This window comes from Leptopilina boulardi, unplaced genomic scaffold (assembly GCF_019393585.1).
Source record: "Leptopilina boulardi isolate dan_hultmark-lab unplaced genomic scaffold, ZJU_Lbou_2.1 LbouV2_315, whole genome shotgun sequence".
NCBI classification, from domain to species: Eukaryota; Metazoa; Arthropoda; class Insecta; order Hymenoptera; family Figitidae; genus Leptopilina; species Leptopilina boulardi.
In genome coordinates this window covers 508054-526677 of record NW_026137880.1, presented here as the reverse complement: position 1 = coordinate 526677, position 18624 = coordinate 508054, and the positions used below count along the sequence as shown (strand labels likewise).

Here is an 18624-nt window from a genome sequence, read left to right as displayed (position 1 = left end):
AGACAAGTTTACTTCCGCATTGCGTATCGCCCATGCGTATTCGTTGAAAATAATTTCTCTCCTTAAGCCCCTCTCGTCAAGATATCCCTCCTTCGTTGAAACTCTACCAGTTGGCGGGAACTAAATTTACACGACAGCGTGGTTGATTATCCCATGGCATGAAATTACACAGCTTGGCGGCAACAAATAGAATTTGGCGGGAACAAGTTTTGCTTAACAATTGCAAAATTGGCTTGCAAGTCAAGTTACGATTTTTTATTCTCCACCAGTTTTAATTTCAGGCACAACACGAACAATAAAAACTAAAAATTAATGCTGATCGAATTTTTTTTGGCGAGGAAGACACTTTTAAAAGAAAAAGTCAATTTGTTCAAGACGCCATGTCAGCGTCATATTGTTCATCGCGAGCACAATGAACTATTTTTCACTGTTCAGTTAATCAATTCACTTCACAAAACTCAGTTTATTTTACTCACACTTCAATCCGGCTCGAAGGACCATGTTTAATTTCGAGGTTATTTAATAATTAAAATAAAGTTCACTCGAAAGGAAGGGTTGTCAGTTCGGGTGAAGCCAATGAGTAAAATCCCTTTTTTGAAATTAATAACAATTTAAATGTTTATTGGTATAAAATAAACGTTGATTGTGGGGAGGCTAAATCTCGCGGAAAATTGATTTTAACAGTTTATAATAATTTAAAGAAAAAGAATCGCGTATTAACTCGACGACTCTACCGGTCTTCCTCGTACACTTGCTACCACTAAATTCGCATTCCAGGAATTGGAATATAATTCGGGGAAATGAGGAGAGGGAGTAGATTATACATTCTTGCACACATGATCAGATTAAAGCCTACTAATAGGCGTCGCAATATCTTTCATTCAACGTACAATTTAAACAGTGCTATACCAAGAATGAAAAGTTTTTTACTCCAGAATCTTGAAATCGATTTATAGCATGAAGTTCTCGACTTTTTTGTTGCGTATTTGAACCAGAAACTTGTTCCAAACTATTTTTATTTTCTTGTATTGACAAACACACTTTAAGAAATTTCCCTCCACCATCGATTCCGAATTTCAGATGCACTTGAGACACTTGGCGTTTTTGTTTTACATGTTGAATGACGTTTTCCATCAGCCAATGGAGAAAAAGAAGAAGTGCATATTTTCTCAGGCTTCATTTTTTTTGCAACTTTTACCAACATGTTCTTCATTAACTGCAAAAAATATATTTGTTTTGCCTTTTTTATAAATATTACTCATGTCTGTTGTTGTTAATTAGACCATGATAAACTATTAATTATAGTTTATTAAACAATTGAATATCGACACTTAAAAAGAATATCACATGATATCGAATTATGATTTACTATCGATTCTACTCATATCGATTACAGTTTTCAACTTTAACATGCCAATGAAGTGTTTAAAAATAATTAAATTTTAATTGTATGAACTTGTTTTTTACAAAACATATATATTTTTACAAAAATTAACTATTAAAATAATTTATTACAGTTTTTAGAGAAATTTAAAGATAATTATTTAAAGAAATTCAAAATTTTAAAGATTCAAGAAATAAAATCCACTTTTCTCAATTTCCGCCCGACGGATAATTACGTTTTTGGTCTTAAATTGTTTGTAGGAAATAAGAGAACAATAAACCTCAAAAAAATCCCATATGCAAAACAGTGTCAATTAAAGTTGCAACAGACACACCGTGTCGTACGTTTGTTGGTGTGGGAAAATTCTTTACAGCTTCAATTTTTTTAGGGTTGGGTTTTAATCCTTCGTGACTTTTTTTGTCATTTTAAGTTAGCTTGACGTAATTTTGAAAATAATCTTTTAACCATGTTCATTTAAGTCTTTAGCATAAAAAACAATATCATCGAGATAAACAAATAATTCTACGCCTTGGAGTCCTCTAAGGACCTGGTCCATTAGTCTTTGAAAAGTAGCAGGAGCGTTTTTTAATCCAAATGGCATTCTAATGTACTCGTAATGTCCGTTAAGTGTGAAAAATGCACTTTGGTCGGTCGATTGGATCAGTCTCCATTTGGTGAAAACCCCACGCAGGTGGAAAACTACCTTGCTTCCCCTAAATGATCAAGAATATCCGTGATATTAGGGAGGGGGTAAGCATCTCCTATCGTCTTTTCATTTAAAGAACGAAAGTCTATCACGAGCCTCCATTTCTTGTTACCTTGGGCGTCGGGTTTCTTTGGTACTATCTACAGTAATGAGTTGTAGGGTGAATTAGATGGTGCTATGATCTCTTCTGAAAGCATTTTAGTTATTTGTCGCTCAATTTCTTCCCTTTGGATTGGTGGAAAATGATATTGTCTTGTATTAATAGGGATATCATCAGTAGTAGGGATTTTATGTCTTACTAGAGGAGTAGAAGTATGGTTATCACCTTGGAGATAGAAATCGTCTTTAAATTCGTTAATTAAACTTTCTACGTGTTGGATTTCTTCTGTATTTAAATGTTCTAACCTTAATTTTTCCATAACGGCTTCTACTTCTGTCCTGTCTGTTGGTGGAATAGGATTTTCGGAAGATTCAAAACATTCGAGATATTCGTTACCTGGAATATTATAATATTCGAAAGGTACTAATTCTTGTGGATTTAATTCAATTGTGACGTCATCGTTTGTGGTATTAATAGCCAAAATATATGCAACTCCATTTCGATTTGTTACAGCTGCTTCTCCTATATATATTCCAGGATTTGTTGGTACGAAAGGAAGATATCCTTCTTTGATTTCTGTGTTTAAAACGTCGATAGGTATAGTTTCTCTCATTCTAGCATGAATTTTAAATTTTTTTAAAGTTTTTAGTGCTTTTGTATCTGGATCAAAAGATTCTTGGTCAACAAATGGTATTGGTTTAGTTGGTTCGGAATGTGTAACAATAGTGTTATGCCAAAATGATATTTAGGTCTTTTCTGTCAAAGGTAATTTCGGCCTAAAATTCCGCCCGTAGTAATAGGAAAATCTGTCATAACAACTTGAAATTTTACGGGTGCTTTTCTGATAGTTAAAATTACAGTAACTAAAGTTTTGGCTCTGAGGTTTGTAATACCTGAAAGTTCTATGGCTTCTGTCGGGTCGATTAATAATTCTCTTTTTAATTGATTTATTTTTATAAGATTTACGCTTGCGCCTGTGCCAATCAAAAATCGAGCTCTAGCGTTTCGAAATTCAGGAGCTGAAATTTCTATGACTGGGGACTCACAGCATTCCCCGTTGGCTTGGAAAATGTTTCCGAGTTTTCGAGGAACTTCCCCGTCATACGACGTTCTGGTTTCACTTCGCTCGTCGTTGCGTCGTTGCGTAGTTGTAGTTTAAATTTTCGGGACGTTTTTGAGGAATTGGGTAAGATGAACGGGGCGGTGTTAAAGAGTTAAATGGTTTAGGGTTATTATATGCTTGATTTGGTGGTTGATGAGAAGGTGAAAATTGTGGTGGATAAGGGGGTATGGGTAAGGATTAAAGTAAGGATAAGGGTAAGGATATGTTGGATATTGTGAACCAGAAGGTTGTGGAAAAGGATGTTTCAAGATGCTTACTGCTGGTTGTTGATTTTGATTTAACCTGAAATGTTGACTTGGACTGGGGCTTCTATCACGCATAGGGGGACCTGAATTGTGTTGATCCTGTCTTGATACGCGACACGCAGTTGGTCCACTATACTGTTCTCTTTGTCTATTTCCCACATGAAGAGCTGCTTGCAAAGCTCGGGTTGCAGGGTTACGCATATCTGCGTTAGATGACATGTCGTCTGGAAAAACACGAATAAACGCTTCTCTAGGGCACAATCTCGTAAAGGAGAATACATATTTTCGACTTCAGCTCCATATTTTTCTTCTAGGGCAGATTCAGAACCTGAGCAGAGGAGACAGAAATTCTATGATATTTATTTACTCCTTCCCCTCTTCTCATGCGAATCGCAGCAATTTCTTGTAAAAAACAAGGGTATGATTTTGTAGGCAAAAATTTTTTCTTTTAATGTTGTATTGAGTCTTTTAGGATATTAAATTGATGGTCGCGTACACCACCTCTATCAGCACCTTTAAGACGTCCTAAAACTGCTTTTACATACTTTCTTTGACATGTTGCTGGTACATAAGCTGCAGCATTATAAATATCTTGGATAAAATCATGAACACGCATATTTCTTCCGTCAAAAGGTTGTACATGCAAAATGCCTTGTTGTAACGCTATGCTTTCTGCCATACTTGTGACCATTTCAGTAGTTACATTATGATAGATTTCGGTACCTAGTGTATTATCATAATTATTTTAAGGGTTATGTTGTTCTCAAAGTTCGGCTGGATAATTGTTTGCTTCGTCAGACATGTTTAAAAGGGATCGAAAGTGTCTTTGACAATATTTGCGTTTCTTTATATGGGGTGGTGTCATTTATTGTAGATGACCATTAATCCTAATTTCCTGCACGTACTTATTACTGATACGTATAAGAAGAAATAAAATAAGATGTTATTAAAATAAAAGTTTAAGTTTATTTTTCAATTTCCTTTTGATTATTAGGGTTAGATTTATGTTTATAGCAAAATCAGTGGGTGTGACCACGTTGGAAACAATATTCACAACAATTAGTCCACTTTTATAGTTTTAATTTTGGTCTAATAGGATTTTCAAGAGGTAGTGAGATAACAAAAGTTTTCTCTGAATTTCTTTTTCTGTTAACTAAAATAATACACTCTATTAAGAGATTCTAATATTTTTCTAGCTGCAGAATTTTCAGCGTCTTTTAGTCGTTTTTCACCGTCTCCTATTTCTTAAAAATAATTATTTTGATTATAATATTTAACAACACATTTTACGTAAAAAGTTTTATAGTGCTCTAAACCAATTGTGTAGTGAAAAGAATAAATAGGTTTGGACAGATCGTATTTTGCAGTTAATTCTTCAAGAGAAGATTTGGCGTATATTAGAGTTTGAATTTTTCCTTTAAGCAAATGTGGGCTTGATGCGATGTTTAAATTTGGAAAAATGGTGTTTAATGTAATGTTACTAGAATACATATAATAATTTTATTTTTAATTGAATAGTTTTTAAGTTTTATTCCGCTTTGAGGTTTTCGGTGTGGTTGTGTAGTTCTTTTCTTAATTCAGTAATTAACGAATTAAAATTTTCTTTATTTAAAAAAAAAAATTTTTTAATTTTTTTTAAAAAAACTATAAATTTATAGGGAAAGTCGGGTAAAATTAAACAATTAATCATTTCTGTAAAAAAAATTTATACTCTATATATGTGTTTGTAAAAACATCCTTAAACAAGTCAAAATTTTCAGTTTTTTAAGGCAAAACAAGTTTTTCTTGCCGTTTTAGAAAATTTTAACTTTGCCATTTTTTCTTAAATGTCAGTTTTGCAAAAGGGGTGGTTTACCCTAAAATAATTTTTTCTCATTTGTAAAGAATTACGTTTAGCTTCACCTAAAGTAATTACAATTTTTTACATAGTTTTTATTTTTTAATATTAGAAAATAAATTTTTTTGTTAAAGCTAATTACCCTTTATATATTATTTGCGGCTATGATTTAGAAAACTATATATATTATTCCAACGGATGTAAATTAAATATTAGTTGAATTTTTGTACGATTTGTTAATATATTTTAAAAGTTTTATGAAATAATACATTTTTGGGGGTAGTTTACCCCCTTAAAATTTTTTTTTTTAAATGCCAAGACATCTATACTTTAATTTTTTTTGTGATTGATATAAATTTTTTCTTGCGAATCAATGAATATTTGTATGGTTTAATTCAATTTTAAATTTACCCCCTAAACATTTTCCGATTGGTGTGGGAAAATTATATTTTTCATTTCTCATTAAAAAAAAACTTTTCCATTTGGTTTTATTCTGAAAAAAATATGCCCTTCTATATGAACTAGTAAAACCGATACCCAACACCACAATCTTCAATTTCACCCCTTAAATCACCTTATACGTATAAAAAAATACGTGTCTCTTAGTTTTCAGTCCTTTACAACATATATCAAGTTCAAGCAAATCGTCGATACACACCTCGAGTACCTTCCTTGTAAAACGTTTACTCTCTAGGCGTCGATGAGACATTCCGAATCTTAAACAATCGTATGTTCTTTTGATACCTCAAAAACATCTCAGGAATATCCTAATGTTAATGTCAATGTCAGTGTCCAATCGAAAGTCAAAGTGAAATTACAAAATCGCACCCTTGGTGTATCTGTTAAATCCATTGGATTTTTAGTTTTACTCAAACTAACTTTTTCAACTGACATTGTAAACAAGCTTCAATATATTTTTGAATGTCTAATTTCATTTTTTTCCTAAAAATACTATTGTCGAATTCTTTTGTAAGTTTTCGTAACTTCTTTGTGACCACCCATAGCAGAAGAATGTGTTTCTTCAATCAAAATTTGTCTTTGTTCACTTGTTACATATTGAACATAACCTTTACAAATTATTACTTTAGTACAAGAATCTTGAAAAGTTTTTTTAAGAATTCGATATACTGACCGATTTTAATTTTTCTGTTAAATTTCACAGCCACACAAAAAAAAAGTACACGGGACGGGGAATGAGACCACCATTACTTGATGTATTTTGATACGCTGAATACGAATCTGAAGTCCGTTTAGCTCCATCACGTCAGGATTTTGACATAACCTCAAAAAACATAGCTTATTTTAAAATGACAGGAGAAATTTTTTAAATAATGGCAGATTTGCTTGAATCTTGTTACTCGGGGGTTTTTGGGGTCGCTGATTACGAATTTAACGTTAGATTTATAAAATTCAAAATGGCAGATCCAATATGGCGGACGAATTTTTAAAAAGTAGATAGATTTTTACGAAAATTGGTATCTATGGGTTTTGGGAGTCGCTGATTACAAATTTATCGTCAGATTATTCAAATTAAAAATGGCGGATCCAATATGGCTAACGAGTTTTTAAAAAAAAGTTGAATTTTTATGTAACTTGGCCGATACTGGGGTTCCGAATCCCTGCATCGTAATACGTTTCCTACGTGTGTCTGCCATGACGGCATCAAAGCCATTATCCAGGAACTTAGCCGGATAGCGGACAAACACCGTTGCCCACCGTCACCGCGTGGAGGTGCCCTGGATGCAGACACATGTAGAAACATAAAGATATTTGACCACCGTACTATATCTGCCATTTTACATTTGAATAATCTGACGTTAAATGCGTAATCAGCGACTCCAAAAAAACCCCATGATACCAATTTTTGTAAAAATTCAACTACTTTTTAAAAATTTGTCCGTCATATTGGATCCGCCATTTTGAATTTGAATAATCTGACGATAAATTTGTAATCAGCGACTCCCAAAACCCATAGATACCAATTTTCGTAAAAATCTATCTACTTTTTAAAAATTCGTCCGCCATATTGGATCCGCCATTTTGAATTTTATAAATCTGACGTTAAATTCGTAATCAGCGACCCCAAAAACCCCCGAGTAACAAGATTCAAGCAAATCTGCAATTATTTAAAAAATTTCTCCTGTCATTTAAAATCAGCTATGTTTTTTGAGGTTATGTCAAAATCCTGACATGATGGAGCTAAACGGACTTCAGATTCGTGTTCAGCGCATCAAAATACATCAAGAAATGGTGGTCTCATTCCCCGGCCCGGGTACTTTTTTTTGTGTGGCTATGTTTTTAAACGATTCAATTGTTAGTTTAATGTTATTTGATATTTCAGTAAGAATTTTTCTTAATTCTGCAAAAATTGGTAAATCAATGTGTATAAAGTTTCCTTTTTTAATTTCTTTAGCTTCATTAATTAACACATTTTTTAATTAAGGAAGTTTATTTTGATTATTAAGACTTCCAGAACAATTATCTAAAGGGACACCTATTGTTGATAAAAAGTACGCATAATTATCTTTCCCCATTCTTAACTGGTCTTTACATTCCACTATATTCGTAAATAAGGGTTCATCTCATGATTTTTCTAAGTCACCTACATTTTGTTTGTTTACAAAAGGGTCGAGGGGGAACTTAGGAGGGGGCTCAGCAGGGGGAGTTGACATTTATGCTCATTATTAATTTTTCTTTGAATTTGTTTTGAATTTGAAATTTTAATAGGAAAATATATTTCCTCTAAATCGTCGAAATCACTTTCATATTCATCTTCTATATCTTCTTTTCTTTTTGATTTCGCAATATCTTTAATAATTTCTTCATGAGGAAAATCTTTAACATTATCATCACTTGAACTAACTTATTCTTCCGCACTAAAAGGTTGATAAAATTGATTTTGTTTAAGGGGAGGCACCACCTTTATTTTGAGTCCTTTAAATTTTAATTCTTAAGCGAAGGCATACGGTCAAATTCATAGTGACCATATGGGGTTGAAAAGGCTGTTTTATAAGAATCTTTTGGGCTCATTTTAATTTGATGGAAACCGGAAGCTAAATCATACACAGAGAAATATTGCGCATTCCCAAGCGTCTCGACCACTATATTCATATTAGGAAAGAGAAAAAAGTCGGTAATAGTTTTCTCATTAAATTTACGAAAATCTGTTACAATTAGCCATTTTTAATTTCCGTCGATGTCATATTTTTTAGGCGCATTCCATACTGCTGTATTACATGGGGATTGAGAAGTTTTGATTATTTAACCCCTTGAGCTAATCTATGTGTAAGTTACAGTCTGATCCGATCAGCTGTTATTATTAATTAGTGAAAAGAGAATTCCACATTCTTCGGTGTACCGACAGAATCCTTACGAAAAGACTCTAGCTTCCGTCCCAACTATGTGCCCCCACTTATCTTCTACAATTGTGAATCTGATGAGCTAAAATTCAGTACACATACGTGTTTTCACGTGTAGTTTTCAGGAAAAATATTGCGAGTCCAATTGGATGTCATGGTTACGAGCTAGAAAGGAAAGAAATCGGTTTTTATCGAAAAAATTACAAAGAATGACCCTGTCCCCCTCTAAATTTTATTGTTGGTGTAAGGAACCCTCGAATTAGTGCAAGTGCAATTCGCAATTGTCTGATTTTTTAACTTAGTACACTACAGGCGTTTTATCCTGTATGTATAAGTATACATTGTGCGCGCGAAGAGTACGTTCCGAGGGCGCGTGACTTTTACAGTGTACCCCATTTTTCGATATGTTACCGAAGTTTCCAACCAAAATAATAATTGCCATAGCATTTCTACATATGAGGCATTTTATGTGTAATGTCCTGAGTTAAAAAATTGATTTCTCGAAAAAAGTGAAACTTGGGGAAATTGCGTCCTACCTGATTGTAAAATATTCCCAAAAAAATTTTTTACTTTTTTGAAATTTTAGGGGAGATAGAGGGGGGTCAATTTTATCAGTTTTCTCTGACATCGCTTACTATTTGAATTTTTTCTGTCTACAGATGCAATAAAAAAAATTTTGGCAGGTATTTTTTTAAAGGTTTTTTCATGCTATAATTAAACATAAATTTGCTATATTCACCAAAATCGATGCGTTTTTTTTTAAATAAATAATTGCAAACAAAAGCTGAGCTTTTTTCCGATCTGTATATAAATTTTCAGAATGCCGATTTTGATTGTTTTCGAGATATTAAATGACAAATATTTTATATCCGCGCGCGCCAGTGTAAACAGCTACCGCGACACGGTATGAGTCGACCGCCTCGCCGCGCTCGGACATAAAATCTTTGACATTTAATATCTCGAAAACAATAAAAATCGGCATTCTGAAAATTTATATACAGATCGGAAAAAACCTCAGCTTTCGTTTGCAATTATTTATTTAAAAAAAAACGCATCGATTTTGGTGAAAATAGCAAATTTATGTTTAATTATAGAAAATCAAGGTCAAAATTCAAAAATTTTGAAAAACGAAATTCACCATTGGAAAGTTTTTTTATAAACAATTTTTAATGTAAGATCCTACGTAGGATCCGAGAGATGATCTTGCGTTTGTTTCTTCACGGTATCCTTTTTACGAAATGTTGTATAAAAGTGTTCCTTCACAGTACCCTTTATGTGTTCCTAAATAGGTTCTGGCACATGGTAACCTTAATAATATCATTTACAAAGTACGTACCTTTTTGTTGCTAAATAATGAGTGTTCCTACGTGGTATCCTTTAAAGTTTCTTTCACAAGTTCGTACGTACCTTGCTCTTGGTAAGTAGTGTGTGTTCCTACATGATATCCTTTGAAGTTTCCTTTACTAGTTCGTACCTACAGTACTCTTTATTAGTGTGTTTTACTATGTGGTATCCTTTGAAGTTTTTTTCACAAATTCCTAAGTACCTTGCCCTTGGTAAGTAACATGTGTTCCTACGTAGAAACTTTTAAAGTTTCCTTAAAGATTTCGTTCCTTCATTGTTACTAGTATATATTCCTACGTGTGATCCTTAGTATGTTGACCCTATTGAAAATTCCTATAAAGTTTCCCACGTGTGATCCTTTAAAACGAATTTATTAGGATATAGTTTATATAGTTTTCTATATAGTTACCTACGTAGGATCCTACAAAGGATGTCGCAAAAAGTAAAAAAAAAAATCCGCGTTCGACGCGCGAGCAAAAGACCCTATACACTAACCTAAACACCAACTGCAGAGGAAAAAAAATCTTCCTCACACTTTGCAATTTAAATTTTCTACTTACCTCAAAAAATATTGAGATGTCGTTTTTTGTTATTTTCGAGATATTAGTTAAATAATTAATTAATGTTAATAAAAAATTATATATTTTATAAACAAATAAAGTTATTGTAATTCTGACGTTAGTGAATGACAGTTAACGTAAATCCGCATCCAACGATCTCTATATAAAGTATTTTGGATAAATAGATTGTTAATAAACAGTTAGTAAACATTGCAATTGTTTATTAACATTAATTAACTAATTTATTTATTTATCAATATCTATAAAGTAACAAAAAATGACATCTCAATATTTTTGTGGTAAAAATACACATTTTCAGCTTTCAAAAAAAATAAATAAAAAGAACCAAACTTAAAAAAAAAGTCAAAAAATTTTGATTTTCAAAATTTATTTTAAATTACATATATTTACTGAATGTATGACATAATCTATCATCGTGGCGTTAGTTTCAGTTGTATAGGTTTAGAAGTTTCAGCAATCATTTGCAAAATCATCTTCACTGGTCGCCTGTTTGCACATTCCACATGAAAGTTTTTTATGATCTAAAAAATTTTAAAAATACAACATTTTAGAATTTTTAGCATTGAGAAAAATCACTTATTTTAGTATTTTTTATATATGAGGTAAAATTCCTGTAGCGAACTAAGTGAAAAAAAGTTGATCGGATCGGGCTGTAACTTGCACATATTTTAGCCCTAGGGGTGAGTAATTTAACCACGAAGTATTGTTAGGTTTTTTCAAAAACTGTCGAAGAGGGAGGGGTGGAATTTTTTTGAAAAATTTAAACAGTGAATATTTGAAGACTTGTAACTTTTAAACAGAAAGAAGAAGCAAAATTTGTCCTACATGTTTTCAAAAGGTTTTTTCCTCCTCTTTCAAATGGTGCAAAAAATTTTCAAAAAATTCAAATTTTGACCCTGTTTTTGAAAATCAAACATTTTTTTTAAGTTCGGTCTTTTTATTTTTTTTATTAATTTTTTTTTTGAAAGCTATAAATGTGTATTTTTACTAAAAAAAATATTGAAATGTCCTTTTTTGGAAATATTAATTAATTAATTAATTAATTAATTAATTAATGTTAATAAAAAATAAAATATTTTAGAAATAAATAATGTTATTGCAATCCTGAAGGTACCAATTGAAAGCTGACGTTATTCCGCATCCAACGAGCCCTATATGGACTATTTTGGATTAGAGGATTTTCTATAAACAATTTCCATGTTAGTCAATTGTTTATTAACAATCCACTAACCCAAAGTACTTCATATAGAGCTCGTTGGATGCGGAATTATGTCAACTTTTATTAAGTAACATCAGAATTACAATACCTTTATTCGTTTATAAAATATATGGGGCATTCTATTTTAAAATTATATCCCTAGTAAACAATTGACAATATAAGACATTTTTTAAATAATTATTTCTCCCATTTAATTAAATCAAATTACTTTTGCAATGAGTGGTTTCGAAAGAGAAATTTCTAAACTTTACAATTGTAAAAAAATTTTTCAAAAAAACATTTAAATAGTATAAAAAATTTAGTTTGAAGGTTAAACTTGTAAATATCTCAAAACACGTTGTCTCCGATTTTGACAAAATCTATGTCAAAAGAAAGCTTAAATATTCTATTTTTTATTTCCGTAAAGTTTATAATGGACATTTTCGAGAATTTCCAGAAATTAATTAAAATTCTCAGACGTTTCGGAGGTTAAAAAGGATTGAAATTTGTATGAATGGACCCAGTCGAAAATCCTACGCTATGTTAAGCTGAACAAAAAGTTGTTTTGAAGTATTGAGATAACCATTAGAGAATTGTGAGACAGTAGATAACTAGCTATAGAAAACTTTCAGGAAGCCTGTTATGGCCGATTTTTCGCTTCCACGGAAAGCTTGAAAATAACAAATTTTGTACGTTTTAAACAAAGCATTCAAGTAGCTTTGAGAGAGTTATCAAAGAGTTGCAGGATTTTGCATATATAAAAAGAAAGCGTTCAGGTGGCGAAAATTAAATGAAGCGTCATGGATGTTTCAGGAAACAGCGGAAAAATGACAATGATCAAAAATTAAATTTAACCTTTCTTTCCATCTTTATTTATCTCGTGAAAATATTATGTATTAGAGTATTATATTTAAATATTGAAGAATTAAAGAAAAATTATTTACGTCAGACTCGGTATTTCCACAGTCTTTTTAAATTTATTCTAAAAAAATAAAGAATATATTATTTATAAAAAATATTCATAAATATCAAGTTTAAAAATAATAATCTTTTTTTTTAAATATTAAATATTTTGTCTTTTTTTAAGAAATTGTATTCATTATTCAATATAAAAGGTTTTCACCGTGTTCGTATTCCTAACCCCAAATTTTGCTCAAGTTATATATAATTTTTTCGTATATAATTTAAGTGTTTAAAAATAAACGTTTTCTTTGAAAAATAATTTTTATATAATATATAAAGAATAATTATTAATTGTATAAAACGGATTTACAAATTACTATAGAATTTTTATGATTTTTCGATTTAGTTTAATTTAATGAAATTATTCTAGTTTTCAGGAAGTGTAAAAAAGGTAATTAAATTTCATATTAATTTGCAACTTGTGAAAAGCAAATAGAATTGCTTTCTTACACATTAAACCAGGCATTAGGAAAGCATTCACCAAGCAAACTGGTAGACCTTTTGCTAGAAGCTGTCCACAGATATTCAACAAGCTGTAGAAAAAGCTTCCCGTTAAGAAGTCAGAAAGCAAATATCACAGAATTTTAGGTCTAATGTATAAATAGTTGCCATGAAGCTTTTGAAACCTCCATAACAGTTACCTGAAGGCCATGTGAACCCTTCAGGGAAACTTACGATTTTCGACTGGGGAGAACCATTTCTTTAAGAGCGGATTTTATTTTTTAAATTTAATTTCCATTAACCTTACATTATTACATCACTTGACATTAGAGAAAAGAAATATTGTAAACAATAAATATATTGATCTTTAGCTATTTGCAATTAAAAATTTTTCAAATTTAAAAAAATTATTAAGATTAAAATTGAAGTTTTAAAATTTATTTATTTAAAAATTTATTTAAAAACAAATGCCGCTGTATTTGAACAGAGGTTCTCTATTCATGCAAATTTCAACCCTTTTTAACCTTTAAAACGTCTGAGAATTTTAATTAATTTCTCGAAATCCTCGAAAATGTCCATTATAAACTTTACGGAAATAAAAAATAGAATATTTAAGCTTTCTTTTGACACAGATTTTGTCAAAATCGGAGACAACGTGTTTTGAGATATTTATAAGTTTAACCTTCAAACTAAATTTTTTATGCTAATTAAACGTTTTTTTAAAAAATTTTTTTTACATAAATAAAGTTTAGAAATTTCTCTTTCGAAACCACTCATTGCAAAAGTAATTTGATTTAATTAAATGGAAGAAATAATTATTTAAAAAATGTCTTATATTGTCAATTGTTTACTAGGGGTATAATTTTAAAATAGAATGCCCCATATAAATTTTTATTGACATTAATTAATTAACTAAAATCTCGAAAATAACAAAAAAGGACATCTCAATATTTGTTGAGGTAAAAATGCACATTTTTAACTTTCAAAAAAAATAAAAATAAATAAAAAAAAAGTCAAAAAAATTTTGATTTTCAGAAAGAAGGGTCAAATTTTAAATTTTTTTTTCACTAATCGCAAGAGCACAAAAAAAATTTGGAAAACATATATGTCAAAATTTTATTTGTATACTTACATAATATTTACAATTTTTAGTTAATTAATTAACTATTAAGGTTAATAAAAAATGAAATATTTTACAAACAAATAAAGTTATCGTAATTCTGACGTTACTAAATGAAAGTTTACATAGTTCCGCATCCAACGAGCTCTATATGAAGTACTTTGGGTTAGTGGATTGTTAATAAACAATTGGCTAACATGTCAATTGTTTATAGAAAATCCTTTAATCCAAAATAGTCCATATAGGGCTCGTTAGATGCGGAATAATGTCAGCTTTCAATTGTTACCTTCAGGATTGCAATAACTTCATTTATTTGTAAAATATTTCATTTTTTATTAACATTAATTAATTAATTAATACAATAATACAGTAATAAATAACAAACAAGGATATCTCAATATTTTTTATGTTGAAAATACACATTTTTAGCTTTAAAAAAAATAAATAAAAAAAATAAAAAGGACGGAACTTAAAAAAAAATTCGAAAAAATGTTTAATTTTCAAAAAAGGGTCAAAATTTGAATATTTTTGCACCATTTGAAACAGCAGGAAAAAACCTTTCGAAAACATGTAGGACAAATTTTTCTTCTTTTTTCTGTTTAAAAGTTACAAGTCTTCAAAAATTCACTGTTTAAATTTTTCAAAAAAATTCAACCCCCTCCCTCTTCGACAGTTTTTGAAAAACCTAACAATACTTCGTGGTTAAATTACTCACCCTTAGTGCTAAACTATGTGCAAGTTACAGCCCGATCCGATCAACTTTTTTTTAACTTAGTTCGCTACAGGAGTTTTACCCCAAATATACATAAAATTTGCAATATTTAATATGTAGGGAAATGTTGTCCGGGTCTTATAATTTACTGACTTTTGGTCACTCTGATGGATCGCGCATACCCAATGCTAACCGAATTCGGTTGACATTCTCCCTGAAAGTAAAGCTTATTAAATGCACAGTCTAGTAAATCAGACATATTAAGAATGCGGATTCATTATTAACATTTTCAATCGGAATGTAATATTTTAAATAGGAGTTCATTTCAATGTGTAATTTTTTATTAATGAAAAATTTAATATATCTGTTTAGACAATTTTGAATCTCAACCTACAGGTAATGAGAAAGAAAAACTTGAAAAATGTAAATGATTTGAATCAGATTCAATCGGAAATTTCATTTTAAGAATGCGGATTTAATACAGCTTCCGACCGATTAAAAAATATTGAACAGGTTTTTATTTCCTGGGCGGTTGAAAGTAACAAAAAAATCAGTACAGACAATGGTAAAAACAATGATTGTGAGTATTAAATGGATATCCAAAGTGTTAATTTATACAATAATATTACATCCAAAGATGAACACAATAAATAATTCAATTTGATTTTCGAGTCTAGACGTAATGTCTACCTCACTGAGGACAACTGAATTCCGTTTTATTTTTAAAATAAATAGAAGTTTTAAGGATTAAATTCCTATCGATTTTGAGTACTTAAGATATTAGTCCAACCATCGTTGTATCAATTCTTCAGAAAAATTTTGGAAAAAGAAAGGAATGTTTATATTGAATATAATATACTTTAATTTTTTTGTAAAAGTAGTTGTATGATTGTAACTTAGTAGAAGAAAAAGAAAATGATAAATATATGAATACCTTTCTTTTTGTTGATATTCCTTTTTATTGTATTTTAATTAATTTGAACATTTTGTATCGGTAGAATAACTGCAAAGAACTGAGATTTAAAATAGAAGAATAACTTATACTGAATTTGAAATAAAAGATAACTTGTACATGTACTAAAAAGAATTATACTAATACTTGAAATAAAGAAATAGCTTGCACTTATAATAAAATGAATTATAATAATACTGAGAAGACATATTGTTAGTAAACTAAATTGTACTGATACTGATATTTAATTAAATTATACTGATTTGACAATGGTATTTCATTAACTATTAAGGAGAAAAGAGAATATAATAGAACAGAGAAAAGATAAAAATAGAAAGACGGGATTGCTTATCTTGAGTCAGGTCCATTTTCAGAGACTAAAGTTAACCATATGAAAATACTTTAAAAGAAGGAAATTTTCATCTTTTACAATTTTATCTCTACCTTCTCATGTGAAAAAATTAACGTTATTAACCCTTTTCATGTCAGCTACCCAACGTTGGGTCGTGAACATCTTATCGCAAAATATATGCAATTTGTTATATAAGTTGCAAAATTATTTTTTTACATCATCTTTAGCACACTACACATATCACTGACTTTATTTTTTACAATAATTAATTATTTATTAACTTTGTAAACCATTATATACTAAGTTTCATAAAAATCTGTCGACCAGAATTTGCTGGACATTTTAGGACCACATCATGGATTTTTTTTCAAACACGGAAAGGGTTAATATTACTAACGTTAGACTAACGTTAGTATCTATTAAAAAGTTAAGAAAGTGTTTCACTAATCTAAAATAGTAAACATAGTTCACCAAGAATTGGTTTATGAACTGATTGATGAAATATGTGGTTATTTTCCTCCAACAAAAACTAATTTAAAATTAAAAACACCAAATTGCATGAAAATCAATGTATTTTTTACTTAGATCACTAAGCTTTCTGAAGTCGCATTCAAAATATAAAAATTAAGGATTAACATTTTTCATTTTTATAACAAATTAATACAGAGTTAAAAAGTCATGGCGAGGGAGAGTAGTGTCAGGAATCGGGTTGGTACGAGAGAGTTATAACTAGAGAAAAAGTGAAAGGGAAGTTGAGACACGGAGTGGGGAATGCGTGTTGTACACCAGTTGCGCGCTCTAATCGCCATAGACTACTTTTATTACTTCGTCTATTGAAAATCGTCAAATTATATTATATTCGTCATTCTTGTGTTATTTCCTTCAAAATAAAAAAAATTTAACCGGGCTCTAGAATGTCAAGACAACGTTTTTTGCAAATTTGTAAACCTCCCGCTACCTTACATTACACTCAAATCGTCAAATTATTTAAATGTACATTTTTTATCTAGTAATTAACCCACCTTACCTTAATCTGACGCAATGCAATATTTCCCAAGATCAATTTTTTTCACTAATCTGATGGGCTGTTCTAGACGCAGGTCTTGATAAAAAAAGTTAATACTTGGAAGAGGTAAACAACAACATGCAAGGTATCCCCCTGTGTACATCTGCCGCGCTCGAGTTAATTCCAAAAATCACACTGAGGTCCACTACTATTATGAGTTTATCTAATTTAAATTTAGTGCAACTGATTTACTAAATGACACGATATGTAATATATCAAGTAAATTATGTATTTTTTTATTTCCTTAACTTTACCTACATTCTTTAAACATTTATTAGGGGTAAGTTTACACTATACATAATCTGAGTGTAAAATATGTCTACGTTGTCATTGATTCTGTTACACCTCATAGAAATCGCTTCCCTATTGAAAATCCCTGTACAAGATCTTGTACAAGAAAATGTACATGTTCAGCTGCTGAACTTGTACCTGTTCTGGTAAGAACATGTACAAGAACTTGTACAATTTCCGCACTAGAATTTGGAACAAGTTCTTGTATTAGAACTTGTACAGGATCTTGCACAAGATCGTGAACAAAAATATATTTAATTTAAGGGCATATCTTTGAAACCTTTAACTATTCAATAAGAAAAATTTTTTTTTTTTTTTTGAGCACAGTATTGAAACCCTGTCTACATAAACTTCAAGAACTAAGCTTTCCAATTATACAAGTGGACAGATAAAACAAGTTGTCTTCAAAAAGTTATAAATATTTCAAATTGAGAATTATTTTTAACCTGTAACAAAAAAATATTCAACAGGTGTTTGCTTTTTAGGATGAAAAACAGTTGAAGGGAATTTTCTAAGGGGTTATAATTTTAAAAAGCAATAAAATTCGTTTAATATTTTCAATATTTATATGAATAATAAAATACTGAAATAATGCACTGGGTATAAAAGCATGTGTCAAAAATTAACTAGATATATAAATTTTTTATTTGAATATTTACATTACATTTTAAAATAGATTTTTATTATAGTGAATTGTTTTAAAAATGTAAAATTGTAATTTTTAAAATTTACCATACGATTTTCATAGACTTTTTTCTATTTAAATTTAATATTCGTAAACTTTCCAATTTCTTTTCTCTTTTTTCCTTTTCTATTTTTCTTTTCTCTCGCATTTTATCTTTTTTCAGAA

The 18624-nt window shown here is 30.1% G+C and overlaps 1 protein-coding gene across 8 annotated transcripts in view; it reads right to left on the bottom strand.

Annotated features, from left to right (window-relative positions):
• Window positions 1-11029: 11029 nt before the first annotated feature.
• Window positions 11030-18624, bottom strand: part of LOC127283907 (cytochrome P450 315a1, mitochondrial) — a 134071-nt gene continuing 126476 nt past the window's right edge. For all 8 annotated transcript variants that reach the window (XM_051309031.1, XM_051309030.1, XM_051309032.1 and 5 more), the window contains one exon: window positions 11030-11200. In XM_051309031.1, the coding sequence (XP_051164988.1) occupies window positions 11090-11200 (111 nt within the window). In that variant the 3' untranslated portion in view covers window positions 11030-11089. The remainder of the gene's footprint in view (window positions 11201-18624) is intronic.